The 27,683-nt window shown below is 43.8% G+C and overlaps 1 protein-coding gene across 12 annotated transcripts in view; it reads left to right on the top strand.

Annotated features, from left to right (window-relative positions):
• LOC103043076 (rap guanine nucleotide exchange factor 6) overlaps positions 1-27,683 on the top strand; it is a 296,213-nt gene that overhangs the window by 142,784 nt on the left and 125,746 nt on the right. For all 12 annotated transcript variants that reach the window (XM_049466446.1, XM_049466442.1, XM_049466440.1 and 9 more), the window contains one exon: positions 19,845-19,976. In XM_049466446.1, coding sequence (XP_049322403.1) covers positions 19,845-19,976 — 132 coding nt within the window. The remainder of the gene's footprint in view (positions 1-19,844; positions 19,977-27,683) is intronic.

Raw genomic sequence — 27,683 nt, 5'->3', positions numbered from 1 at the left:
GAGCCGGTTGTTCCATACGCCAAAGTAGTTAGTGGGAAGGGGGGCAGGGCCTTGGCAATTCCCATCTATGACCAGGACATTCTCCCAGGCATGTTTAAGCCTGTCACCTGCAAGTTGCTCTTGCACAAAGTCGTTGTCCGCCTGCACCTGCCGATAAAGAGAAGACAGTAGGTTAGGTCTAGCAGGTGAGCAACTATTACCTTCAGAGCGACTGTCTTCATCCGGTTGGGAGCTCGTGGAGGCCACACAGGCCAGCCTGGTCCTACGTTGGGGTCGATGTACTTGAGAAACCCCTCTGGCTTTGGCGCGGTCTTGGTCGAATCCTGGGTAGTCCCTACCCAACAGCAATGGTACTGGGAGATCTGACACTAACCCCACTCATTCCGCCCGTCCTGGATGTGTGCACGAGCTGTTGGCACCGTCTTGAATGTTTAGTTCACTTTAGCATAAAGCGTCACCAACCAACATAAACCAGCACACACTTGTAGACTTACGGTTGGTCTGTTTGAGCAGCAGTGTTAAAAAAAAGGAAACTGTGTATAAAAGAGAAATCAGTAACAGCAGTTTCCTGTTGTGGCCGCATGTGGTCTGCTCATTGAAGTCTGCTGACTGGTTGTTGCAGTCAGTCTCACTAACCCTGTGCTTATTGTATGTGGGAAATGTGCCAGAACTGCCCGCCTGCTGCAGGTCACCCCCACTACACTGCATGAATATTCAGACCCGAGACAGACCCAGAATAAATCAGGCCTGTCTGCCGAGATGTGTAAGATGTTTATAGATAGTGGGGTGTAGTCAGTATTTCTTGTGGAAATTTTAGGCACTTTTTAGTAGCTTGTGTTTAGGCCCCTCATATTATTGGTCTCAAAATAAGAGCAGTAAATGATATTACATAAGACCATTTCATGCCACTTAGCACTGATATGATAAAAGAATAATAATTATTATTTTTGTTTCCTCTGACCTATTTTTTAAATAATTATGTAAAGACTGATCTGTTTATACCATTTCCTGTATCAGACACTGCAGAACAGCTTATCACTGAGGAATGTACACATCAGCTGACTGGAAATCTGTTCTTAAGCATGGCTGGGTTTAGCCATCTGAATCTTTTTTAAGCAGGTGAAATTGTTGTCTTTTTATTAATAAATGTTTTTTGAAGGTTTGTGTGATGGAGCTCATGTGGGTAAAAAGTTTGAAAATCAGGATTCTCAGTTTTGCTTGTTTTTTTTTTTTTACTGTCTGCAGTGTTGTTGGACGATGTGGCTAGTAGGATTAAATACTTCTATACATTTTGTAAGCAGATTTAAACCTGTTATTGACTATATTTAATCATAAAGGGACTGTTAGGCCAAAATAAACAGTGAATAAATCTACTACACTTACTCTAAATTTAAACTTATTATGTCAAATAAAAAAATAAAAAACTGTATATCTGCATTTTGTACTGTTGTTTTTTTTCGTTAAGTAACATTTATTTTAAGAAAAAAATAAAAAATAAAAAGAGCATCTACTGCATGACATGTCACCACACCAGCTCTTCAAGAGCCATGGTGCACCACATATGATGAAATAGGCTTTCTTCTTGATGTCCGTTTCTGCCTGATAATGTAGGAAGGACAGGTGGCTTTTTGTCCTGCTGTGTTTGGGTGGTAAAAAAGACAGTTCCGTGCATAAACACCGCCCAGGTTCAGCTGGAGTTTAATGTGAGGTAGTGAAGACTCTGCTTCTCCTCTAATGCTATTAAGATCAGACAGTTGCTGGCCTCGATTAAAGCCAGGCACCATACAGCTAATTTTGGAAAGTCCATTGCCATTGAACTACAGCAGCAGACCATGGCTCTTGCTTGCTAGTCTGATATCTTGCGGCGAGTTCTTTCTGTTGGGGTTGGAAGGCAATTGCAGAGATAACTTCTCTTGATTTTTTTTTTAGGGATCTGTATGCGGATGCTGTCTGTGCTTTAACCCAATGCCCCAACCCACCTGCTCCAGCTCACTGGCCACGTCTGTAAGCTTTATTTTGGGTGTTCTCTGCTGTAGATCAGCCTATTAAAGCTTCTGTATATCACATTTATGAAATAACTCAGCCTTGTTTCAACATATATCGGATCTAGGATTAGGCAGGCTGATTTTAGTTTTCCATTGCTGATCTGCAGGTGAACAAGAGTCGTGTTTCAAATGGCCTCGACTGCTATTCAGGCCATATGCTATTCAGTGCCCTTTTTGTGTTTGAATGTTCTGTTCAGAAAGATGCAATTCATGTGAAAAATGAAAACACCCAATGAGAAAGTATGGCATTTTTATCTTCATTTTGGATGGAGGTGGTGCCACAAAGCAAAATGAATGGCAGAGGAACAAAAATACACCTCAACAGCTCTCTAAAAGCTATGGTGCACAGCATATGATGAAATGGGTTACATTATTATGCTAAACTCATTTTAAGGAAAGCTTGATATATTCACTCCTCATACACGGTTATTTTGGCCTGTAGAGATCTTCCTGAACTTTTTACACTGTAATGACAGCTTACTCAGAGCTCATGCGAAAGAGAAGAACCTTACAAAACAAGCCGGATCACTTTGTTCTGATGAACTGTCCAGAACAGGTATTGATTTTTAATGGAGTTAACGGTAGCTACGCTCTGTACCCTTTGAGCTGAAATGGTGGTAAACATAGTGGCATGGGAAGCCTTTTATTAAATACTTCAGAACATATTTGTCTTTCTTCATTAACTCATTCATTGTGCATGTTCTCTGCATGTCCAGTACCACCAACAAGCACAACAACACAATCTAACAAAGAACAGTTCAAATAAAAATAAGAGGGAAAAGGAAATGACAATAAAGCATTTATGTAGGAACAAAAACACTTTAAACAAACAATTTAGGCTTTCTTCACACACTACCTCTGTATTGTGTAAAGTCATCACATCACATCACAAACCAAAATATCTAAAATAAATTTTATAAAATCTGTATAAAATATGTAATTATCCAGCATAGCTCTGCTGGAAAGGGCACCGTTTGGGATTCTGTCTAGTTTGAGTGGCTATATTTCAAGTCAAAAGTCATTCAGCAGTGCTCAGAATCTTTGAGTGGCAGCATGCATTGGCGGTGAGGTATTTATCTCTGTTTTTTTAGGGCTCGGGCTCATAATGACAGTTTATGGCTCGGGCTCATAATGACAGTTTATGGCTCGGGCTCATAATGACAGTTTATGGCTCGGGCTCATAATGACAGTTTATGGGTCGGGTCGGGTTCATAATGACAGTTCATGGCTCGGGCTCATAATGACAGTTCATGGCTCGGGTCGGGTCGGGTTCATAATGACAGTTTATGGGTCGGGTCGGGCTCGGGCTCATAATGACAGTTTATGGGTCGGGTTGGGCTTGGGCTCATAATGACAGTTTATGGATCAGTCGGGCTCAGGCTCATAATGACAGTTTATGGCTCGGGCTCATAATGACAGTTTATGGCTCGGGGCAGAACGAGCATGGGCTCGGCCGGGTCGGGTCGGATTTTTTGGGCTGATCTAAGCTCTACAGTACATTCATTGCCAATAAAACTCAGAAAGTTATGAAAGTGATCTAATTTAATACTATACATTACCAGCTTTAAAACTACCTCAGGTAGCTAGCTAAATTAATCAGAATAATAACAAAATACAAAACATTTAACTTATTAACTAAGATAAGGTAAGATACCTAAATGCCTTAAACTTTAATTCAAGCAAATAACTTAAACTGAGATCCACTAAAACATTAGCTTATTCATTGAATTAGCTATAGCTATTCATTTGATGGTCGAGTAAAGCTAAACCAAAAACGGGATGTAAATAGCCTCGCTGTGTGGTAAATGCAACTTGTACCTGGGTGCAAATAGACACTCCGAATAAAATATGCTATCTCACATTTTTTTAAGTCAGTGACCAGGTAAACAAAAATATCTTAAAGAAATGCTTTAGAAAAAATTAAATAATGCACAATGTTTAAATCTGTCCATAAAAAAAGGACTGATGTTAAGCATTCTAAAAGAACTAAAATCACTGAGAAGCTACACTAATAATTACTTTACCCATCTTCCCCTGTAACACTAATCAACAGAGAGAATGCACTACAACAAACCTGTCTATCTGTTAACTGGTTTAGAACGTAAGTGTGAAAACATGCACAGTAACATTACGCCAGTTTGAACCTGTTGAAGCTGAATCTAAGTTGTCGTGTTGAGCAGCTGCTCAAAACAACTAGTCTATGCCGGGCTCATTAGAAACCACCAAAGAGCTTACCTAATTTCCTGCTGGCAGAAGCTTAGCAGCGGTCAGTAAGATTCTTTGTAAATAATGGCCACCTGATAAACCTGTGGGTAAAGCAGCTAGGAAGCTTAATACTGAGTAATAATTATCTAAGCTAAGAGATTACCTGTTTGAGAATATAGACCCCATTTTTAAGGATGATCCTGAAGTTACAGGCCCACAAGGGGCTTGTGGATGTAACAGATTCGTACGGTAGAAGGGAGCACGCATTCATATTTAATGGTTCACCATAATTATTAATTTATGGCACGAGGGGGAGAGCCCCACAGCCCTGGGGGACAGCGGAGCTGGCGACAATTAAGTTGGCAGCGGGAATTAGCACAGTGAGACAGCAGCAATTAGCAGGGCCTTCCCTTTTGCCCCTTTTCACTCTAATACCTTCATTAAGAAGCTCGGGATCATCCGTGACACCTGGAGTTCATTCAGAGGATGAAAGGATGACATCAGCTAGTAGCGGCATGTCCCCAGCCTCGGGTTAATAAAGCTACTGACCTACTGCAGCTACCATTTCTGGCTATGATTAGAGATTTAGTGTGGTATGGTCCCTAAATGGAAATCTGCACATTCATATTATTAAGAATTGAACATGTATTTTATGCATATGAGGACGTATATATTATATACGTATGTCCACGTACCATATACAGTATTGGTATGATTGGTATGTAAATATACGTTTATGTGTGAATCTACCCTGACATGCCCTGACATTGGTATGGACAGAGGTATGAAAAATGATCATAAAATATTACCTCAAGGGACAACTTGAGAATGTTGGAGTAAGGTCTAATAGTGAGTGCAGTTGAATTATGGGAGTTGGAGTAAGGTCTAATTGTGAGTGCAGTTGAATTATGGGAGTTGGAGTAAGGTCTAATAGTGAGTGCAGTTGAATTATGGGAGTTATAGTGAGGTCTGATAGTGGGTGCAGGTGAATTATGGGAGTTGTAGTGAGGTCTGATAGTGGGTGCAGGTGAAGTATGGGAGTTGCAGTGAGTGGGTGCAGGTGAATTATGGGAGTTGGAGTGAGGTCTGATAGTGGGTGCAGGTGAATTATGGGAGTTGGAGTGAGGTCTGACAGTGGGTACAGGTGAATTATGGGAGTTGGAGTGAGGTCGGATAGTGGGTACAGGTGAATTATGGGAGTTGGAGTGAGGTCGGATAGTGGTTACAGGTGAATTATGGGAGTTGGAGTGAGGTCTGATAGTGGTTACAGGTGAATTATGGGAGTTGGAGTGAGGTCTGATAGTGGTTACAGGTGAATTATGGGAGTTGGAGTGAGGTCTGATAGTGGGTGCAGGTGAATTATGGGAGTTTGAGTGAGGTCTGATAGTGGGTACAGGTGAATTATGGGAGTTGGAGTGAGGTCTGATAGTGGGTACAGGTGAATTATGGGAGTTGGAGTGAGGTTTGATAGTGGGTACAGGTGAACTATGGAAGTTGAAGTGAGGTCTTATAGTGGGTGCAGGTGATTTATGGGAGTTGCAGTGTGTGGGTGCAGGTGAATTATGGGAGTTGTAGTGATGGCTGATAGTGGGTGCAGGTGAATTATAGGAGTTGTAGTGATGGCTGACAGTGGGTGCAGGTGAATTATGGGAGTTGGAGTGAGGGTCTGATTGTGGGTACAGGTGAATTATGGGAGTTGCAGTGAGTGGGTGCAGGTGAATTTTGGAAGTTGTAGTGATGGCTGATCCTGGGTGCAGGTGAATTATGGGAGTTGGAGTGAGGGTCTGATTGTGGGTGCAGGTGAATTATGGGAGTTGGAGTGAGGGTCTGATAGTGGGTGTAGGTGAATTATTATAGCAGTTGGAGTAAGGGCTGATAGTGGGTAAAGGTGAATTATGGGAGTTGGAGTGAGGTCTGATAGTGGGTACAGGTGAATTATGGGAGCTGTAGTGAGGTCTGACAGTGAGTGCAGGTGATTTATGGGAGTTTGAGTGAGGTCTAATAGTGGGTGCAGGTGAATTATGGGAGTTGGAGTGAGTGTCTGATTTTGGGTACAGGTGAATTGTGGGAGTTGGAGTGAGGGTCTGATAGTGGGTACAGGTGAATTATGGGAGTTGGAGTGAGGTCTAATAGTGGGTACAGGTGAATTATGGGAGTTGGAGTGAGGTCTAATAGTGGGTACAGGTGAATTATGGGAATTGGAGTGAGGTCTAATAGTGGGTACAGGTGAATTAAGGGAGTTGGAGTGAGGTCTGATTGTGGTTACAGGTGAATTATGGGAGTTGGAGTGAGGTCCGATAGTGGTTACAGGTGAATTATGGGAGATGGATTGAGGTCTAATAGTGGGTACAGGTGAATTATGGGAGTTGGAGTGAGGTCTGACAGTGGGTGCAGGTGAATTATGGGAGTTGGAGTGAGGGTCTGATTGTGGGTACAGGTGAATTATGGGAGTTGGAGTGATGGCTGATCCTGGGTGCAGGTGAATTATGGGAGTTGGAGTGAGGTCTTATAGTGGGTGCAGGTGAATTATGGGAGTTGGAGTGAGGGTCTGATTGTGGGTGCAGGTGAATTATGGGAGTTGGAGTGAGGGTCTGATAGTGGGTGTAGGTGAATTATTATAGGAGTTGGAGTAAGGTCTAATAGTGGCTACAGGTGAATTATGGGAGTTGGAGTGAGGTTTGATAGTGGGTGCAGGTGATTTATGGGAGTTGGAGTGAGGTCTGATTGTGGGTGCAGGTGAATTGTGGGAATTGGAGTGAGGGTCTCATAGTGGGTGTAGGTGAATTATTATAGCAGTTGGAGTAAGGGCTGATAGTGGGTAAAGGTGAATTATCGGAGTTGGAGTGAGGTCTGATAGTGGGTACAGGTGAATTATGGGAGCTGTAGTGAGGTCTGACAGTGAGTGCAGGTGAATTATGGGAGTTGGAGTGAGGGTCTGATTGTGGGTGCAGGTGAATTATGGGAGTTGGAGTGAGGGTCTGATAGTGGGTGTAGGTGAATTATTATAGGAGTTGGAGTAAGGTCTAATAGTGGGTACAGGTGAATTATGGGATTTGGAGTGAGGTTTGATAGTGGGTGCAGGTGATTTATGGGAGTTGGAGTGATGTCTGATTGTGGGTGCAGGTGAATTATGGGAGTTGGAGTGAGGTCGGATAGTGGGTACAGGTGAATTATGGGAGTTGGAGTGAGGTCGGATAGTGGTTACAGGTGATTCATGGGAGTTTGAGTGAGGTCTAATAGTGGGTGCAGGTGAATTGTGGGAGTTGGAGTGAGGTCTGATAGTGGGTACAGGTGAATTATGGTAGTTGGAGTGAGCTCTAATAGTGAGTACAGGTGAATTATGGGAGTTGGAGTGAGGTCTAATAGTGGGTACAGGTGAATTATAGGAGTTGTAGTGATGGCTGACAGTGGGTGCAGGTGAATTATGGGAGTTGGATTGAGGGTCTGATTGTGGGTGCAGGTGAATTATGGGAGTTGCAGTGAGTGGGTGCAGGTGAATTTGGGAAGTTGTAGTGATGGCTGATCCTGGGTGCAGGTGAATTATGGGAGTTGGAGTGAGGGTCTGATTGTGGGTGCAGGTGAATTATGGGAGTTGGAGTGAGGGTCTGATAGTGGGTGTAGGTGAATTATTATAGCAGTTGGAGTAAGGGCTGATAGTGGGTAAAGGTGAATTATGGGAGTTGGAGTGAGGTCTGATAGTGGGTACAGGTGAATTATGGGAGTTGGAGTGAGGTCTAATAGTGGGTACAGGTGAATTATGGGAGTTGGAGTGAGGTCTAATAGTGGGTACAGGTGAATTATGGCAGTTGGAGTCAGGGTCTGATAGTGGTTACAGGTGAATTATGGGAATTGGAGTGAGGTCTAATAGTGGGTGCAGGTGATTTATGGGAGTTGGAGTGAGGTCTGATTGTGGGTGCAGGTGAATTGTGGGAGTTGGAGTGAGGGTCTGATAGTGGGTGTAGGTGAATTATTATAGCAGTTGGAGTAAGGGCTGATAGTGGGTAAAGGTGAATTATGGGAGTTGGAGTGAGGTCTGATAGTGGGTACAGGTGAATTATGGGAGCTGTAGTGAGGTCTGACAGTGAGTGCAGGTGATTCATGGGAGTTTGAGTGAGGTCTAATAGTGGGTGCAGGTGAATTGTGGGAGTTGGAGTGAGGTCCGATAGTGGTAACAGGTGAATTATGGGAGATGGATTGAGGTCTAATAGTGGGTACAGGTGAATTATGGGAGTTGGAGTGAGGTCTGATAGTGGTTACAGGTGAATTATGGGAATTGGAGTGAGGTCTAATAGTGGGTACAGGTGAATTATGGGAGTTGGAGTGAGGTCTAATAGTGAGTACAGGTGAATTATGGGAGTTGGAGTGAGGTCTAATAGTGGGTACAGGTGAATTATGGGAATTGGAGTGAGGTCTAATAGTGGGTACAGGTGAATTATGGGAGTTGGAGTGAGGTCTGATAGTGTGTGCAGGTCAATTATGGGAGTTGGAGTGAGGGCTGATAGTGGTTACAGGTGAATTATGGGAGTTGGAGTGAGATCCGATAGTGGTTACAGGTGAATTATGGGAGATGGAGTGAGGTCTAATAGTGGTTACAGGTGAATTATGGGAGTTGGAGTGAGGTCTGATAGTGGTTACAGGTGAATTATGGGAATTGGCGTGAGGTCTAATAGTAGGTGCAGGTGAATTATGGGAGTTGGAGTGAGGTCTGATAGTGGGTGTAGGTGAATTATGGGAATTGGAGTGAGGTCTGATAGTGGGTACAGGTGAATTATGGCAGTTGGAGTGAGGTTTGATAGTGGGTACAGGTGAATTATGGGCGATGGAGTGGGGGTCTGATTGTGGGTGCAGGTGAATTATGGGAGTTGGAGTGAGGGTCTGATTGTGGGTGCAGGTGAATTGTGGGAGTTGGAGTGAGGGTCTGATAGTGGGTGTAGGTGAATTATTATAGGAGTTGGAGTAAGGTCTAATAGTGGGTACAGGTGAATTATGTGAGTTGGAGTGAGGTTTGATAGTGGGTACAGGTGAACTATGGAAGTTGAAGTGAGGTCTTATAGTGGGTGCAGGTGATTTATGGGAGTTGCAGTGTGTGGGTGCAGGTGAATTATGGGAGTTGGAGTGAGGGTCTGATAGTGGGTACAGGTGAATTATGGGAGCTGTAGTGAGGTCTGACAGTGAGTGCAGGTGATTCATGGGAGTTTGAGTGAGGTCTAATAGTGGGTGCAGGTGAATTGTGGGAGTTGGAGTGAGGTCTGATAGTGGGTACAGGTGAATTATGGTAGTTGGAGTGAGCTCTAATAGTGAGTACAGGTGAATTATGGGAGTTGGAGTGAGTTCTAATAGTGGGTACAGGTGAATTATAGGAGTTGGAGTGAGGGTCTGATTGTGGGTGCAGGTGAATTATGGCAGTTGCAGTGAGTGGGTGCAGGTGAATTATGGAAGTTGTAGTGATGGCTGATCCTGGGTGCAGGTGAATTATGGGAGTTGGAGTGAGGTCTTATTGTGGGTGCAGGTGAATTATGGGAGTTGGAGTGAGGGTCTGATTGTGGGTGCAGGTGAATTATGGGAGTTGGAGTGAGGGTCTGATAGTGGGTGTAGGTGAATTATTATAGGAGTTGGAGTAAGGTCTAATAGTGGATACAGGTGAATTATGGGAGTTGGAGTGAGGTTTGATAGTGGGTGCAGGTGATTTATGGGAGTTGGAGTGAGGGTCTGATAGTGGGTGTAGGTGAATTATTATAGCAGTTGGAGTAAGGGCTGATAGTGGGTAAAGGTGAATTATGGGAGTTGGAGTGAGGTCTGATAGTGGGTACAGGTGAATTATGGGATGTGTAGTGAGGTCTGACAGTGAGTGCAGGTGATTTATGGGAGTTTGAGTGAGGTCTAATAGTGGGTGCAGGTGAATTATGGGAGTTGGAGTGAGTGTCTGATTTTGGGTACAGGTGAATTGTGGGAGTTGGAGTGAGGGTCTGATATTGGGTACAGGTGAATTATGGGAGCTGTAGTGAGGTCTGACAGTGAGTGCAGGTGATTCATGGGAGTTTGAGTGAGGTCTAATAGTGGGTGCAGGTGAATTGTGGGAGTTGGAGTGAGGGTCTGATAGTGGGTGTAGGTGAATTATTATAGGAGTTGGAGTAAGGTCTAATAGTGGATACAGGTGAATTATGGGAGTTGGAGTGAGGTTTGATAGTGGGTGCAGGTGAATTATGGGAGCTGTAGTGAGGTCTGACAGTGAGTGCAGGTGATTCATGGGAGTTTGAGTGAGGTCTAATAATGGGTGCAGGTGAATTGTGGGAGTTGGAGTGAGGGTCTGATAGTGGGTGTAGGTGAATTATTATAGGAGTTGGAGTAAGGTCTAATAGTGGATACAGGTGAATTATGGGAATTGGAGTGAGGTCTAATAGTGGGTGCAGGTGATTTATGGGAGTTGGAGTGAGGTCTGATTGTGGGTGCAGGTGATTTATGGGAGTTGGAGTGAGGTCTGATTGTGGGTGCAGGTGAATTGTGGGAGTTGGAGTGAGGGTCTGATAGTGGGTGTAGGTGAATTATTATAGCAGTTGGAGTAAGGGCTGATAGTGGGTAAAGGTGAATTATGGGAGTTGGAGTGAGGTCTGATAGTGGGTACAGGTGAATTATGGGAGCTGTAGTGAGGTCTGACAGTGAGTGCAGGTGATTCATGGGAGTTTGAGTGAGGTCTAATAGTGGGTGCAGGTGAATTGTGGGAGTTGGAGTGAGGTCCGATAGTGGTAACAGGTGAATTATGGGAGATGGATTGAGGTCTAATAGTGGGTACAGGTGAATTATGGGAGTTGGAGTGAGGTCTGATAGTGGTTACAGGTGAATTATGGGAATTGGAGTGAGGTCTAATAGTGGGTACAGGTGAATTATGGGAGTTGGAGTGAGGTCTAATAGTGAGTACAGGTGAATTATGGGAGTTGGAGTGAGGTCTAATAGTGGGTACAGGTGAATTATGGGAATTGGAGTGAGGTCTAATAGTGGGTACAGGTGAATTATGGGAGTTGGAGTGAGGTCTGATAGTGTGTGCAGGTCAATTATGGGAGTTGGAGTGAGGGCTGATAGTGGTTACAGGTGAATTATGGGAGTTGGAGTGAGATCCGATAGTGGTTACAGGTGAATTATGGGAGATGGAGTGAGGTCTAATAGTGGTTACAGGTGAATTATGGGAGTTGGAGTGAGGTCTGATAGTGGTTACAGGTGAATTATGGGAATTGGCGTGAGGTCTAATAGTAGGTGCAGGTGAATTATGGGAGTTGGAGTGAGGTCTGATAGTGGGTGTAGGTGAATTATGGGAATTGGAGTGAGGTCTGATAGTGGGTACAGGTGAATTATGGCAGTTGGAGTGAGGTTTGATAGTGGGTACAGGTGAATTATGGGCGATGGAGTGGGGGTCTGATTGTGGGTGCAGGTGAATTATGGGAGTTGGAGTGAGGGTCTGATTGTGGGTGCAGGTGAATTGTGGGAGTTGGAGTGAGGGTCTGATAGTGGGTGTAGGTGAATTATTATAGGAGTTGGAGTAAGGTCTAATAGTGGGTACAGGTGAATTATGTGAGTTGGAGTGAGGTTTGATAGTGGGTACAGGTGAACTATGGAAGTTGAAGTGAGGTCTTATAGTGGGTGCAGGTGATTTATGGGAGTTGCAGTGTGTGGGTGCAGGTGAATTATGGGAGTTGGAGTGAGGGTCTGATAGTGGGTACAGGTGAATTATGGGAGCTGTAGTGAGGTCTGACAGTGAGTGCAGGTGATTCATGGGAGTTTGAGTGAGGTCTAATAGTGGGTGCAGGTGAATTGTGGGAGTTGGAGTGAGGTCTGATAGTGGGTACAGGTGAATTATGGTAGTTGGAGTGAGCTCTAATAGTGAGTACAGGTGAATTATGGGAGTTGGAGTGAGTTCTAATAGTGGGTACAGGTGAATTATAGGAGTTGGAGTGAGGGTCTGATTGTGGGTGCAGGTGAATTATGGCAGTTGCAGTGAGTGGGTGCAGGTGAATTATGGAAGTTGTAGTGATGGCTGATCCTGGGTGCAGGTGAATTATGGGAGTTGGAGTGAGGTCTTATTGTGGGTGCAGGTGAATTATGGGAGTTGGAGTGAGGGTCTGATTGTGGGTGCAGGTGAATTATGGGAGTTGGAGTGAGGGTCTGATAGTGGGTGTAGGTGAATTATTATAGGAGTTGGAGTAAGGTCTAATAGTGGATACAGGTGAATTATGGGAGTTGGAGTGAGGTTTGATAGTGGGTGCAGGTGATTTATGGGAGTTGGAGTGAGGGTCTGATAGTGGGTGTAGGTGAATTATTATAGCAGTTGGAGTAAGGGCTGATAGTGGGTAAAGGTGAATTATGGGAGTTGGAGTGAGGTCTGATAGTGGGTACAGGTGAATTATGGGATGTGTAGTGAGGTCTGACAGTGAGTGCAGGTGATTTATGGGAGTTTGAGTGAGGTCTAATAGTGGGTGCAGGTGAATTATGGGAGTTGGAGTGAGTGTCTGATTTTGGGTACAGGTGAATTGTGGGAGTTGGAGTGAGGGTCTGATATTGGGTACAGGTGAATTATGGGAGCTGTAGTGAGGTCTGACAGTGAGTGCAGGTGATTCATGGGAGTTTGAGTGAGGTCTAATAGTGGGTGCAGGTGAATTGTGGGAGTTGGAGTGAGGGTCTGATAGTGGGTGTAGGTGAATTATTATAGGAGTTGGAGTAAGGTCTAATAGTGGATACAGGTGAATTATGGGAGTTGGAGTGAGGTTTGATAGTGGGTGCAGGTGAATTATGGGAGCTGTAGTGAGGTCTGACAGTGAGTGCAGGTGATTCATGGGAGTTTGAGTGAGGTCTAATAATGGGTGCAGGTGAATTGTGGGAGTTGGAGTGAGGGTCTGATAGTGGGTGTAGGTGAATTATTATAGGAGTTGGAGTAAGGTCTAATAGTGGATACAGGTGAATTATGGGAGTTGGAGTGAGGTTTGATAGTGGGTGCAGGTGAATTATGGGAGCTGTAGTGAGGTCTGACAGTGAGTGCAGGTGATTCATGGGAGTTTGAGTGAGGTCTAATAGTGGGTGCAGGTGAATTGTGGGAGTTGGAGTGAGGGTCTGATTGTGGGTGCAGGTGAATTATCAGAATTGGAGTCAGGGTCTGATTGTGGGTACAGGTGAATTATGGGAGTTGGAGTGAGGTTTGATAGTGGGTGCAGGTGAATTATGGGAGTTGTAGTGATGGCTGATAGTGGGTGCAGGTGAATTATAGGAGTTGTAGTGAGGGCTGATCCTGGGTGCAGGTGAATTATGGGAGTTGGAGTGAGGTCTGATAGTTGGTGCAGGTGATATATTATAGGAGTTGGAGTAAGGTCTAATAGTGGGTACAGGTGAATTATGGGAGTTGCAGTGAGGTCTGATAGTGGGTACAGGTGAATTATGGTAGTTGGAGTGAGCTCTAATAGTGAGTACAGGTGAATTATGGGAATTGGAGTGAGGTCTAATAGTGGTTACAGGTGAATTATGGGAGTTGGAGTAAGGTCTGACAGTGGGTGCAGGTGAATTATGGGAGTTGCAGTGAGTGGGTGCAGGTGAATTATGGGAGTTGTAATGATGGCTGATAGTGGTTGCAGGTGAATTATAGGAGTTGTAGTAAGGGCTGATCCTGGGTGCAGGTGAATTATGGGAGTTGGAGTGAGGTCTGATAGTGGGTGCAGGTGATTTATGGGAGTTGGAGTGAGGTCTCATAGTGGTTACAGGTGAATTATGGGAGTTGGAGTAAGGTCTGACAGTGGGTGCAGGTGAATTATGGGAGTTGCAGTGAGTGGGTGCAGGTGAATTATGGGAGTTGTAATGATGGCTGATAGTGGGTGCAGGTGAATTATAGGAGTTGTAGTAAGGGCTGATCCTGGGTGCAGGTGAATTATGGGAGTTGGAGTGAGGGTCTGATTGTGGGTGCAGGTGATTTATGGGAGTTGGAGTGAGGGTCTGATAGTGGGTGTAGGTGAATTATTATAGCAGTTGGAGTAAGGGCTGATAGTGGGTAAAGGTGAATTATGGGAGTTGGAGTGAGGTCTGATAGTGGGTGCAGGTGATTTATGGGAGTTGGAGTGAGGGTCTGATAGTGGGTGTAGGTGAATTATTATAGCAGTTGGAGTAAGGGCTGATAGTGGGTAAAGGTGAATTATGGGAGTTGGAGTGAGGTCTGATAGTGGGTACAGGTGAATTATGGGATGTGTAGTGAGGTCTGACAGTGAGTGCAGGTGATTTATGGGAGTTTGAGTGAGGTCTAATAGTGGGTGCAGGTGAATTATGGGAGTTGGAGTGAGTGTCTGATTTTGGGTACAGGTGAATTGTGGGAGTTGGAGTGAGGGTCTGATAGTGGGTACAGGTGAATTATGGGAGCTGTAGTGAGGTCTGACAGTGAGTGCAGGTGATTCATGGGAGTTTGAGTGAGGTCTAATAGTGGGTGCAGGTGAATTGTGGGAGTTGGAGTGAGGGTCTGATAGTGGGTGTAGGTGAATTATTATATGAGTTGGAGTAAGGTCTAATAGTGGGTACAGGTGAATTATGGGAGTTGGAGTGAGGTCTGATAGTGGGTACAGGTGAATTATGGTAGTTGGAGTGAGCTCTAATAGTGAGTACAGGTGAATTATGGGAATTGGAGTGAGGTCTAATAGTGGGTGCAGGTGAATTATGGGAGTTGGAGTGAGTGTCTGATTGTGGGTGCAGGTGAATTATGGGAGTTGGAGTGAGGTCTAATAGTGGTTACAGGTGAATTATGGGAGTTGGAGTGAGGTCTGATAGTGGTTATAGGTGAATTATGGGAATTGGCGTGAGGTCTAATAGCGGGTACAGGTGAATTATGGGAGTTGGAGTGAGGTCTGATAGTGGATACAGGTGAATTATGGTAGTTGGAGTGAGGTCTAATAGTGGGTGCAGGTGAATTATGGGAGTTGGAGTGAGGGTCTGATTGTGGGTGCAGGTGAATTATGTGAGTTGGAGTCAGGGTCTGATTGTGGGTACAGGTGAATTATAGGAGTTGGAGTGAGGTTTGATAGTGGGTGCAGGTGAATTATGGGAGTTGTAGTGATGGCTGATAGTGGGTGCAGGTGAATTATAGGAGTTGTAGTGAGGGCTGATCCTGGGTGCAGGTGAATTATGGGAGTTGGAGTGAGGTCTGATAGTTGGTGCAGGTGATATATTATAGGAGTTGGAGTAAGGTCTAATAGTGGGTACAGGTGAATTATGGGAGTTGCAGTGAGGTCTGATAGTGGGTACAGGTGAATTATGGTAGTTGGAGTGAGCTCTAATAGTGAGTACAGGTGAATTATGGGAATTGGAGTGAGGTCTAATAGTGGGTACAGGTGAATTATGGGAGTTGCAGTGAGGTCTGATAGTGGGTGCAGGTGAATTATGGGAGTTGGAGTGAGGGTCTGATTGTGGGTGCAGGTGAATTATGGGAGTTGGAGTGAGGTCTAATAGTGGTTACAGGTGAATTATGGGAGTTGGAGTAAGGTCTGACAGTGGGTGCAGGTGAATTATGGGAGTTGCTGTGAGTGGGTGCAGGTGAATTATGGGAGTTGTAGTGATGGCTGATAGTGGGTGCAGGTGAATTATAGGAGTTGTAGTAAGGGCTGATCCTGGGTGCAGGTGAATTATGGGAGTTGGCGTGAGGTCTGATAGTGGGTGCAGGTGAATTATGGGAGTTGGAGTGAGGTCTCATAGTGGTTTCAGGTGAATTATGGGAGTTGGAGTGAGGTCTGATAGTGGTTACAGGTGAATTATGGGAGTTGGAGTAAGGTCTGATAGTGGGTGCAGGTGAATTATTGGAGTTGCAGTGAGTGGGTGCAGGTGAATTATGGAAGTTGTAGTGATGGCTGATAGTGGGTGCAGGTGAATTATAGGAGTTGTAGTGAGGGCTGATCCTCGGTGCAGGTGAATTATGGGAGTTGGAGTGAGGTCTGATAGTAGGTGTAGGTGAATTATGGGAGTTGTTCTGAGGGTCTGATTGTGGGTGCAGGTGAATTGTGGGAGTTGGAGTGAGGGTCTGATAGTGGGTGTAGGTGAATTATTATAGGAGTTGGAGTAAGGTCTAATAGTGGGTACAGGTGAATTATGGGAGTTGGAGTGAGGTTTGATAGTGGGTACAGGTGAACTATGGAAGTTGAAGTGAGGTCTGATTGTGGGTGCAGGTGAATTATGGGAGTTGGAGTGAGGATCTGATTGTGGGTGCAGGTGAATTGTGGGAGTTGGAGTGAGGGTCTGATAGTGGGTGTAGGTGAATTATTATAGGAGTTGGAGTAAGGTCTAATAGTGGGTACAGGTGAATTATGGGAGTTGGAGTGAGGTTTGATATTGGGTACAGGTGAACTATGGGAGTTGGAGTGAGGTCTGATAGTGGGTGCAGGTGAATTGTGGGAGTTGGAGTGAGGGTCTGATAGTGGGTGTATGTGAATTATCATAGCAGTTGGAGTAAGGGCTGATATTGGGTAAAGGTGAATTATGGGAGTGGGACTGAGGTCTGATAGTGGTTATAGGTGAATTGTGGGAGTTGGAGTGAGGTCTGATAGTGGGTACAGGTGAATTATGGGAGTTGGAGTGAGGTCTGATAGTGGGTACAGGTGAATTATGGTAGTTGGAGTGAGGTCTAATAGTGGGTGCAGGTGAATTATGGGAGTTGGAGTGAGGTCTGATAGTGGGTGCAGGTGAATTATGGGAGTTGGAGTGAGGGTCTGATTGTGGGTGCTGGTGAATTATCAGAGTTGGAGTCAGGGTCTAATTGTGGGTACAGATGAATTATGGGAGTTGGAGTGAGGTTTGATATTGGGTGCAGGTGAATTATGGGAGTTGTAGTGATGGCTGATAGTGGGTGCAGGTGAATTAGAGGAGTTGTAGTGAGGGCTGATCCTGGGTGCAGGTGAATTATGGGAGTTGGAGTGAGGTCTGATAGTTGGTGCAGGTGAATTATGGGAGTTGGAGTGAGGGTCTGATTGTGGGTGCAGGTGAATTATGGGAGTTGGAGTGAGGTCTGATAGTGGGTACAGGTGAATTATGGGAGATAGAGTTAGGTCTAATAGTGGGTGCAGGTGAATTATGGGAGATGGAGTGAGGTCTGATAGTGGTTACAGGTGAATTATGGGAGTTGGAGTGAGGTCTAATAGTGGGTACAGGTGAATTATGGGAGTTGGAGTGAGGTCTAATAGTGGGTACAGGTGAATTATGGGAGTTGGAGAGAGGTCTAATAGTGGGTACAGGTGAATTATGGGAGTTGGAGTGAGGTCTGATAGTGGTTACAGGTGAATTATGGGAGTTGGAGTGAGGTCTAATAGTGGGTACAGGTGAATTATGGGAGTTGGAGTGAAGTCTGATAGTGGTTACAGGTGAATTATGGGAGTTGGAGTGAGGTCTAATAGTGGGTACAGGTGAATTATGGGAGTTGGAGTGAGGTCTAATAGTGGGTACAGGTGAATTATGGGAGTTGGAGTGAGGTCTGATAGTGGTTACAGGTGAATTATGGGAGTTGGAGTGAGGTCTAATAGTGGGTACAGGTGAATTATGGGAGTTGGAGTGAGGTCTGATACTGGTTACAGGTGAATTATGGGAGTTGGATTGAGGGCTGATAGTAGGTGCAGGTGAATTCTGGGAGTTAGAGTGAGGTCTGATAGTGGTTACAGGTGAATTATGGGAGTTGGAGTGAGGTCTAATAGTGGGTACAGGTGAATTATGGGAGTTGGAGTGAGGTCTGATAGTGGGTACAGGTGAATTATGGGAGATAGAGTTAGGTCTAATAATGGGTGCAGGTGAATTATGGGAGTTGGAGTGAGGTCTGACAGTGGGTACAGGTGAATTATGGGATGTGTAGTGAGGTCTGACAGTGTAACGGGAATACACCATACAAGGCATTAGAAACATCCTGGTCTCATGAATACTAAAAAATGGTTCTATAGGTAATGAAGAACTATTTATTGAACTATTTATTTAATTGAAATAAAATGTGCTACAAATGTTTATCTTAATGATAAATCATTAAGATAAACATTTGTAGCACATTTTATTTCAATTGAAACAACTTGTTAATACCTACAGCTTCCTGTATTCCACCACGTCATGTTATCATAGCTGTGCATCAACCTTCCTCAGATATGGCAGACAGAGGAGCATTTAGGGTAATAAAGATTGAACAGCAGTGGCTCACAGCGTCTCAGATTTACTGCCCAGGGTCCTGGATGGAGTACTGCAGCCGCAGAGGTCACTTGTCACAAGGAAAACATTTTTTTTTTCCAACACAGAAAGAAATATAGATGTACAGACCTGAATCAGTCTCAAATGTTTATACCTCCTCTCAACTTATATGATATGGTGCAGGTGAATTCTGGGAGTTAGAGTGAGGTCTGATAGTGGTTACAGGTGAATTATGGGAGTTGGAGTGAGGTCTAATAGTGGGTACAGGTGAATTATGGGAGTTAGAGTGAGGTCTGATAGTGGGTACAGGTGAATTATGGGAGATAGAGTTAGGTCTAATAATGGGTGCAGGTGAATTATGGGAGTTGGAGTGAGGTCTGACAGTGGGTACAGGTGAATTATGGGAGATAGAGTTAGGTCTAATAATGGGTGCAGGTGAATTATGGGAGTTGGAGTGAGGTCTGACAGTGGGTACAGGTGAATTATGGGATGTGTAGTGAGGTCTGACAGTGTAACGGGAATACACCATACAAGGCATTAGAAACATCCTGGTCTCATGAATACTAAAAAATGGTTCTATAGGTAATGAAGAACTATTTATTGAACTATTTATTTAATTGAAATAAAATGTGCTACAAATGTTTATCTTAATGATAAATCATTAAGATAAACATTTGTAGCACATTTTATTTCAATTGAAACAACTTGTTAATACCTACAGCTTCCTGTATTCCACCACGTCATGTTATCATAGCTGTGCATCAACCTTCCTCAGATATGGCAGACAGAGGAGCATTTAGGGTAATAAAGATTGAACAGCAGTGGCTCACAGCGTCTCAGATTTACTGCCCAGGGTCCTGGATGGAGTACTGCAGCCGCAGAGGTCACTTGTCACAAGGAAAACATTTTTTTTTTCCAACACAGAAAGAAATATAGATGTACAGACCTGAATCAGTCTCAAATGTTTATACCTCCTCTCAACTTATATGATTCCACTTCATCACTCTGCTGTAGAAATGTGGACAGATAGTGTGATCCCCCAGCACAATAAATTACTACACTCTTCAAAAGAAAGGTGCCACAAATGGTTGACATTGGTGTCATAGAAGATGCACTTCTGTTTCCATTGGGAACATTTGAATAAGGAAAAGTGTGAGCCTGAATTAAAGCTGAAAAAAAGCTTTTAAAGCATTTTTAAACTTTACAAACTCTGAATTTAATAGAACTAATATGTAATAAAACTAAAATGTTTGTAGGACCCTAATTTATTAACAGAGTTATGTTAATATAAAGAATATCAGTCACTAATAATACATTTAAAAAACACATTTTACACCAGTAATATTCTGTATGTAATACATATATATAATAATCACAAGCCATTTACATCAATTATTCGCTTTTATTTTATTCCCTTTTTTTTCTGCACAGCTTCCTGGAGACCTCAGCAAGATGCACTTGACAGACCACCCTCATCAGCAGGTGATGCACATGCCACCCAGCCAGTCGGGATGCAGCATTGCCAGCGATTCAGGAAGCAGCAGCCTATCAGATATCTACCAGGTACTGACTGATCTAAAAGATGTTATCAATGTGACCTGACAAACATATTTTATGTATATCTGTATTATGCAGTCTAATTTATAATTGTATTATTCTGAAAAAAGTACATTTTGTCAGCTAAAGGACAAAGCTTGGTTCCAGATTTCTCCTGGACACCTATGCTCCCTTTGATTGGCTAATGTAATTCCATCTCTCAAATCACACAATGTACCCTTCCTACCTACTTACCTCCCTCCCTATGTACCTCTTTACCTTACCAACTCCCTATCTATCTACGTCCCTCCCTACGAACCTAACTTTCAACTTACCTCCTTTTTTTCACTGGACCATCATTAAAGGCTTCAGTTTTTTACTGGACCATCATTAAAGGCTTCAGTTGTTGAAGGCTAGGTTGTGCGATACAGACACTCTGTTTGAAGCAGTACCAAACACCCTTACATTTCCACTCAGGTATTCTGATTTCTGAAGCTGAGAGAAGAGATCTTTGATGTCATTGTTTGCATTCTGTATGCACTTTTCTCCCCTTTTAGACAACTAGCACTTCAATACACTATAAAACTTCAAGGAAATGATCGAAACCCAGCACATTCCTCTGTCTTCAACAACAATCTCTCAGACCTGTACAAAAGAAAACCAAACGTGATCAAGCCGTTAGGACTTCGAATCCAGCCAGAACTGGAAAAGCTGGCCATTGACATGACAATTTTGGAAAAAGTACACGATCCAATAGCCCCTTGGGAAATTATACAACCAACAGTCATATTAAAACTAACCGGACACCAGAAATCAAACACCCACCCAAATGATTATAAAACTCAATTCTTTGACATTCAAAACATGTACCCTACCCACAAGACTATTTACACTGATGGATCAAAAACGGAAACTCATGTAGCAGCAGCATTTTCAACCTCAAACTTTCACAAAAGCATTCACTTACCAAGCCATAGTACCATCTTCACAGCTGAAGCATACGCACTGCTGCTTACATTGGAATACATCAAAAACTGCACACACCCCAACTACCTAATCTGCTCAGACTCAAAGTCTTGTCTTCAAGCTTTGGACTCATTAAAAACAGACCATCCCATCATTTCTGAAGTGCTTGCGACAGTCAGCTCCCTGCATAAACAAAGATACCAGATAGCCTTTTGCTGGATCCCAGGCCACTGTGGATTTACAGGAAACGATATGGGAGATGACCTCGCCAAGAAGGCATCTACAAAAGAGATCACTAAGTTCTCCACCCCACCTCTGGACACCTTTTACATAATAAACTCCTTCATTAAATCTAAATGGCAAGAAGAGTGGGACCAAGAGCTCAACAATAAACTACATGAAATTCAACCTCTGTTAAGACGGACAACGTTCAAACACAACTCAAGATCAGATCAGACAGTTTACACAAGATGCCGTATAGGCCACTCAAAAATAACACATGGACACCTTTTAACAAACACTGAAATACCATCTTGTCAATCGTGTAACACCCCACTAACTATAAAACACATCCTCATCGACTGTCCAGCCCATAACCATATAAGAAAATTGTACTATCAAGAACAGAACATAAAGGACCTTTTTGGGAAACACCCACCAGGGAAGATTTTAAAGTTTTTATCGGCTCTTAATCTTAAACATCTAATATGACACACATGTAGAGGCCTATGTAATGTTTGAATCAACTGTGCATTTATATCTACGCTTTTAAAACCAAGTATATGCCACAAATAGCCAAATTTGTGCTGGAGTGGCAATAAAACCCCAACAACCAACCAATCTCATCTTTTAGATGGACTGTTCCACCTTAGGAATGTCTTAAAATCTCAGTACACCTCAAACTGGATGACAAATTTGCCAAATTTCTTAAGTGCCATTTCTTCAGTTTCACATTTCCTTGAAGAAGCATTTGCATAGCAAAAACTAAAGGAAACAGATGATTCCAATCTACCTCCCTCCCTTCTTACCTTTCAATCTCCCTCCCTACTTACCTTCCAATCTCCCTCCCTACTTACCTTACCATCTCCCTCTCTACTTACCTTCCAATATACCTACCTACTTACCTTCTAATCTCCCTCCCTACTTACCTTACCTTCTCCCTCTCTACTTACCTTCCAATCTACCTACCTACTTACCTTCCAATCTCCCTCCCTACATACCTTCCAATCTACCTACCTACTTACCCATCTACCTCCCTCTCTACCTACCTTAAAATCTACCTACCTACTTACCTTCCAATCTACCTTCCTACTTACCTTCCAATCTACCTACCTACTTACCCATCTACCTCCCTCCCTACTTACCTTCCAATCTCCCTCCCTACTTGCCTTCCAATCTCCCTCTCTACTTACCTTCCATTCTACCTTCCTACTTACCTTTCAACCTCCCTTCCTACTTACCTTCCAATCTACCTCTCTACTTACCTTTCAATCTCCCTCTCTACTTACCTTCCAATCTACCTATCTACTTACCCATCTACCTCCCTCCCTACTTACCTTCCAATCTCCCTCTCTACTTACCTTCCAATCTACCTACATACTTACCCATCTACCTCCCTCTCTACCTACCTTCCAATCTACCTCCCTCCTTACCTTCCAATCTCCGTTTCTGCTTACCTTACAATCTCTCTCTCTATTTACCTCCAATCTCGCTCTTTAGTTACCTTCCAATCCACCTCCCTCCTTACCTTCCAATCTCCCTCTCTGCTTACCTTTTAATCTCCCTCTCTACTTACCTTCCAATCTACCTACCTACTTACCCATCTACCTCCCTCCCTACTTACCTTCCAATCTCCCTCCCTACTTACCTTCCATTCTACCTTCCTACTTACCTTCCAACCTCCCTCCCTACTTACCTTCCAATCTACTTCCCTACTTACCTTCCAATCTCCCTCTCTACTTACCTTGCAATCTACCTCTCTACTTACCTTCCAATCTCCCTCTCTATTTACCTCCAATCTCGTTCGTTAGTTACCTTCCAATCCACCTTCCTCCTTACCTTCCAATCTCCCTCTCTGCTTACCTTCCAATCTCCCTCTCTACTTACCTTCCAATCTCCCTCTCTGCTTACCTTCCATTCTACCTTCCTACTTACCTTCCAATCTCCCTCTCTACTTACCTTCCAATCTCCCTCTCTACTTACCTTCCATTCTACCTCCCTACTTACCTTCCAATCTACCTCCCTGCCTTCTTACCTTCCAGTCTCCCTCTCTACTTACCTTCCAATCTACCTACCTGCTTACCTTCCAATCAACCTCCCTGCCTTCTTACCTTCCAATCTCCCTCTCTACTTACCTTCCAATCTACCTACCTACTTACCCATATACCTCCCTCTCTACTTACCTTCCAATCTACCTCTTTACTTACCTTCCAATCTCCCTCTCTATGTACCTTCCAATCTCCCTCTCTACTTACCTTCCAATCTCCCTCTTTACTTACCTTCCAATCTCCCTCTGGATGTACCTTCCAATCTCCCTCTCTATTTACCTTCCAATCTCCTTCTCTACTTACCTTCCATTCTACCTCCCTACTTACCTTCCAATCTACCTCCCTGCCTTCTTACCTTCCAGTCTCCCTCTCTACTTACCTTCCAATCTACCTCCCTGCCTTCTTACCTTCCAATCTCCCTCTCTACTTACCTTCCAATCTACCTACCTACTTACCCATATACCTCCCTCTCTACTTACCTTCCAATCTACCTCTTTACTTACCTTCCAATCTCCCTCTCTATGTACCTTCCAATCTCCCTCTCTACTTACCTTCCAATCTCCCTCTTTACCTACCTTCCAATCTCCCTCTGGATGTACCTTCCAATCTCCCTCTCTATTTACCTTCCAATCTCCTTCTCTACTTACCTTCTAATCTACCTCTCTACTTACCTTCCAATCTACATCTCTACTTACCTTCCAACCTCCCTCTCTACTTACGTTTCAGTCTGCCTCCCTTCTTACCTTCCAATCTCCCTCTCTACTTACCTTCCATTCTACCTCCCTTCTTACCTTCCAATCTACCTCCCTACTAACCTTCCAATCTCCGTCCCTACTTATCTTCAAATCTCCCTCCCTACTTACCTTCCAATCTTCCTCCATACTTACCTTCCAATCTAACCCCCTGCCTATTTACCTTCCTATCTGCCTACCTACTTACTTACCCATCTACCTCCCTGCCTCCCTTTCTACCTGCTTCCCTCCCTACTTACCTTCCAATCTACCTACTTACCCATCTACTTCCCTCCCTACTTACCTTCCAATCTCCCTCCCTTCTTACTTTCTAATCTCCCTCCCTGCTTACCTTCCAATCTACCTACTTACTTACCTATCTACATCCCTACCTACTTTCCTTCCAGTCTCCTTCCCTTCTTACCTTCAAATCTCCCTCCCTACTTACCTTCCAATAGTGCTGGGCGATAAAATGATAACGATAGTTATCGCGAAAAATATATATCGCGAAAAACTATAATAAGCCGGACGATAGGATTCGATAATCTTTATTTTCTATTTCCTGTTTAAGTAGCGCTGCGAACAGGCGCAGCACGCGAACAGGCGCAGCACGCGAACAGGCGCAGCACGCGATCAGGCAGCGCGCTGAACTGCATGCTCAGCCCAGAACAATCCAGTAATGTTAGTATAAGTCTGTACTGCAGTAGAAGTGGATCATTTCAGAAACTTGACTTTATTCGTCCCACCTCCATTACAGGTCACTTGCTTTAAAATATTTAAATGCAACAAAACTTAAAGGCTATAATTTTAATAAACATTAGCAGTAAATAATCTCAAAATATAAAAGTAAAAAAACAGTAAAATATATGTAATACATACTTTTTATATGACCAAAATTTATTAGACTAAAACTAGACTAAAATGTGACTAAAACTAATAATATACGATAGACTAAAATGTAACTAAAACTATTATACATTTTAGTCAAATGGCTAAGACTAAAACTGTATCAAAATCACCTGTCAAAATGAACTGTGATATACTATTGCATTTAGCTTTATGTAGTTGCCTTAAAATTATGGAGGGGAATAATCCTTTGATTAAATATAATTTTATTAAAAATCCAAGTGCTTTGTTTATATTTGTCCCCTTGTTCTTGTTTTAAGGGCCATACATGTGGGGAAGGGGGGGGGGGGGGGTCCGGACTGGTGTGGATGTGTAAAAAGAAACCTTAAAGTGTAGCAGAAAGTGATTTGATTTATATCGTGATACATATCGATATCGGCTGATATGGAAAACTTTATCGTGATAAGGTTTTTTTCCATATCACCCAGCCCTACCTTCCAATCTTCCTACCTACTTACCCATATACCTCCCTGCCTACTTACCTTCCAATCTACATACCTACTAACCCATCTACCTCCCTTCCTACTTACCTTCCAATCTACCTACCTACTTACCTTCCAATCTACCTACCTACTTACCTTCCAATCTACCTACCTACTTACCTATCTACATCCCTACCTACTTGCCTTCTAATCTCCCTCCCTTCTTACCTTCAAATCTCCCTCCCTACTTACCTTCCAATCTTCCTACCTACTAACCTATCTACCTCCCTTCCTACTTACCTTCCAATCTACCTACTAACCCATCTACCTCCCTCCCTACTTACCTTCCAATCTACCTACTTACCCATCTACCTCCCTCGCTCCCTTGCTTCCTGCTTCCCTCCCTACTTACCTTCCAAACTACCTACTTACTTGCCCATCTACCTCCCTTCCTACTTACCTTGCAATCAACCTAACTACTCACCCATCTACCTCCCTGTCTAGTTACCTTCCAATCTACGTACCTACTAATCCATCTACCTCCCTCCTACTTACCTTCAAATCTCCCTCCCTACTTACCTTCCAATCTTCTTACCTACTTACCCATCTACCTCTCTTCCTACTTACCTTGCAATCTACCTACCAACTTACCCATATACCTCACTGCCTACTTACCTTCCAATCTACATACCTACTAATCCATCTACCTCCCTTCCTACTTACCTTCCAATCTACCTACAAACCCATTTACCTCCCACCCAATTACCTCCCTCACTCCCTTTCTTTCTGCTTCCCTCCTTACTTACCTTACTATCTATCTCCCTACTTACCTTACAGTCTACCTCCCTCCCTCCCTACTTACATACCAATCTACCTACCTACTTACCCATTTACCTCCCTGCCTACTTACCTTCCAATCTTCCTACCTACTAACCTATCTACCTCCCTTCCTACTTACCTTCCAATCTACCTACTAACCCATCTACCTCCCTCCCTACTTACCTTCCAATCTACCTACTTACCCATCTACCTCCCTCGCTCCCTTGCTTCCTGCTTCCCTCCCTACTTACCTTCCAAACTACCTACTTACTTGCCCATCTACCTCCCTTCCTACTTACCTTGCAATCAACCTAACTACTCACCCATCTACCTCCCTGTCTAGTTACCTTCCAATCTACGTACCTACTAATCCATCTACCTCCCTCCTACTTACCTTCAAATCTCCCTCCCTACTTACCTTCCAATCTTCTTACCTACTTACCCATCTACCTCTCTTCCTACTTACCTTGCAATCTACCTACCAACTTACCCATATACCTCACTGCCTACTTACCTTCCAATCTACATACCTACTAACCCATCTACCTCCCTTCCTACTTACCTTCCAATCTACCTACATACCCATTTACCTCCCACCCAATTACCTCCCTCACTCCCTTTCTTTCTGCTTCCCTCCCTACTTACCTTACTATCTATCTCCCTACTTACCTTACAGTCTACCTCCCTCCCTCCCTACTTACATACCAATCTACCTACCTACTTACCCATTTACCTCCCTGCCTACTTACCTTCCAATCTACCTCTCTATTTACCTTCCATTCTACCTCCCAACTTACCTTTCAATCTACCTACCTACTTACCCATCTACCTCCCTCCCTACTTACCTTCAAATCTCCCTCCCTACTTACCTTCAAACCTACCTACCTACTTACCTTACAATCTCCCTTCCCACTTACCTTACAATCTTCCTACCTACTTACCCATCTACCTCCCTACTTTCCTTCCAGTCTACCTACTTACCCATCTACCTCCCTCGCTCCCTTTCTTCCTGCTTCCCTCTCTACATACCTCCCAATCTATCTACCTGCTTACCCATCTACCCCTCTCTACTTACTTTCCAATCTACCTACCTACTTACCCATCTTCTTCCTTCCCTACTTACCTTCAAATCTACCTACCTACTTACCCATCTTCTTCCTTCCCTACTTACCTTCCAATCTACCTACCTACTTGCCCATCTACCTCCCTTCCTACTTACCTTGCAATCTACCTACCTACTTACCCATCTACCTCCCTTCCTACTTACCTTCCAATCTACGTACCTACTATACCATCTACCTCCCTCCCTACTTACCTTCCAATCTAAATACCTACTTACCTTCCAATCTGCCCCCCTGCCTATTTACCTTCCAATCTACCTACCTACTTACTTACCCATCTACCTCCCTGCCTCCCTTTCTACCTGCTTCCCTCCCTACGTACCTTCCAATCTACCTACTTACCCATCTACCTCCCTCCCTTCTTACTTTCCAATCTACCTATATTATCCATCTAACTCCCTCCCACCCTTTCTTCCTGCTTCCCTCCTACTTTGCTTACAATCTATCTCCCTACTTACCTTCCAGTCTACCTCCCTCCCTACTTACCTTACTTACCTTCCAG

Source organism: Astyanax mexicanus, chromosome 17 (genome assembly GCF_023375975.1).
Source record: "Astyanax mexicanus isolate ESR-SI-001 chromosome 17, AstMex3_surface, whole genome shotgun sequence".
Lineage (NCBI taxonomy): Eukaryota > Metazoa > Chordata > Actinopteri > Characiformes > Acestrorhamphidae > Astyanax > Astyanax mexicanus.
Note: the sequence above shows the minus strand (reverse complement) of the source record. Positions and strands in the feature narration are given on the sequence as shown.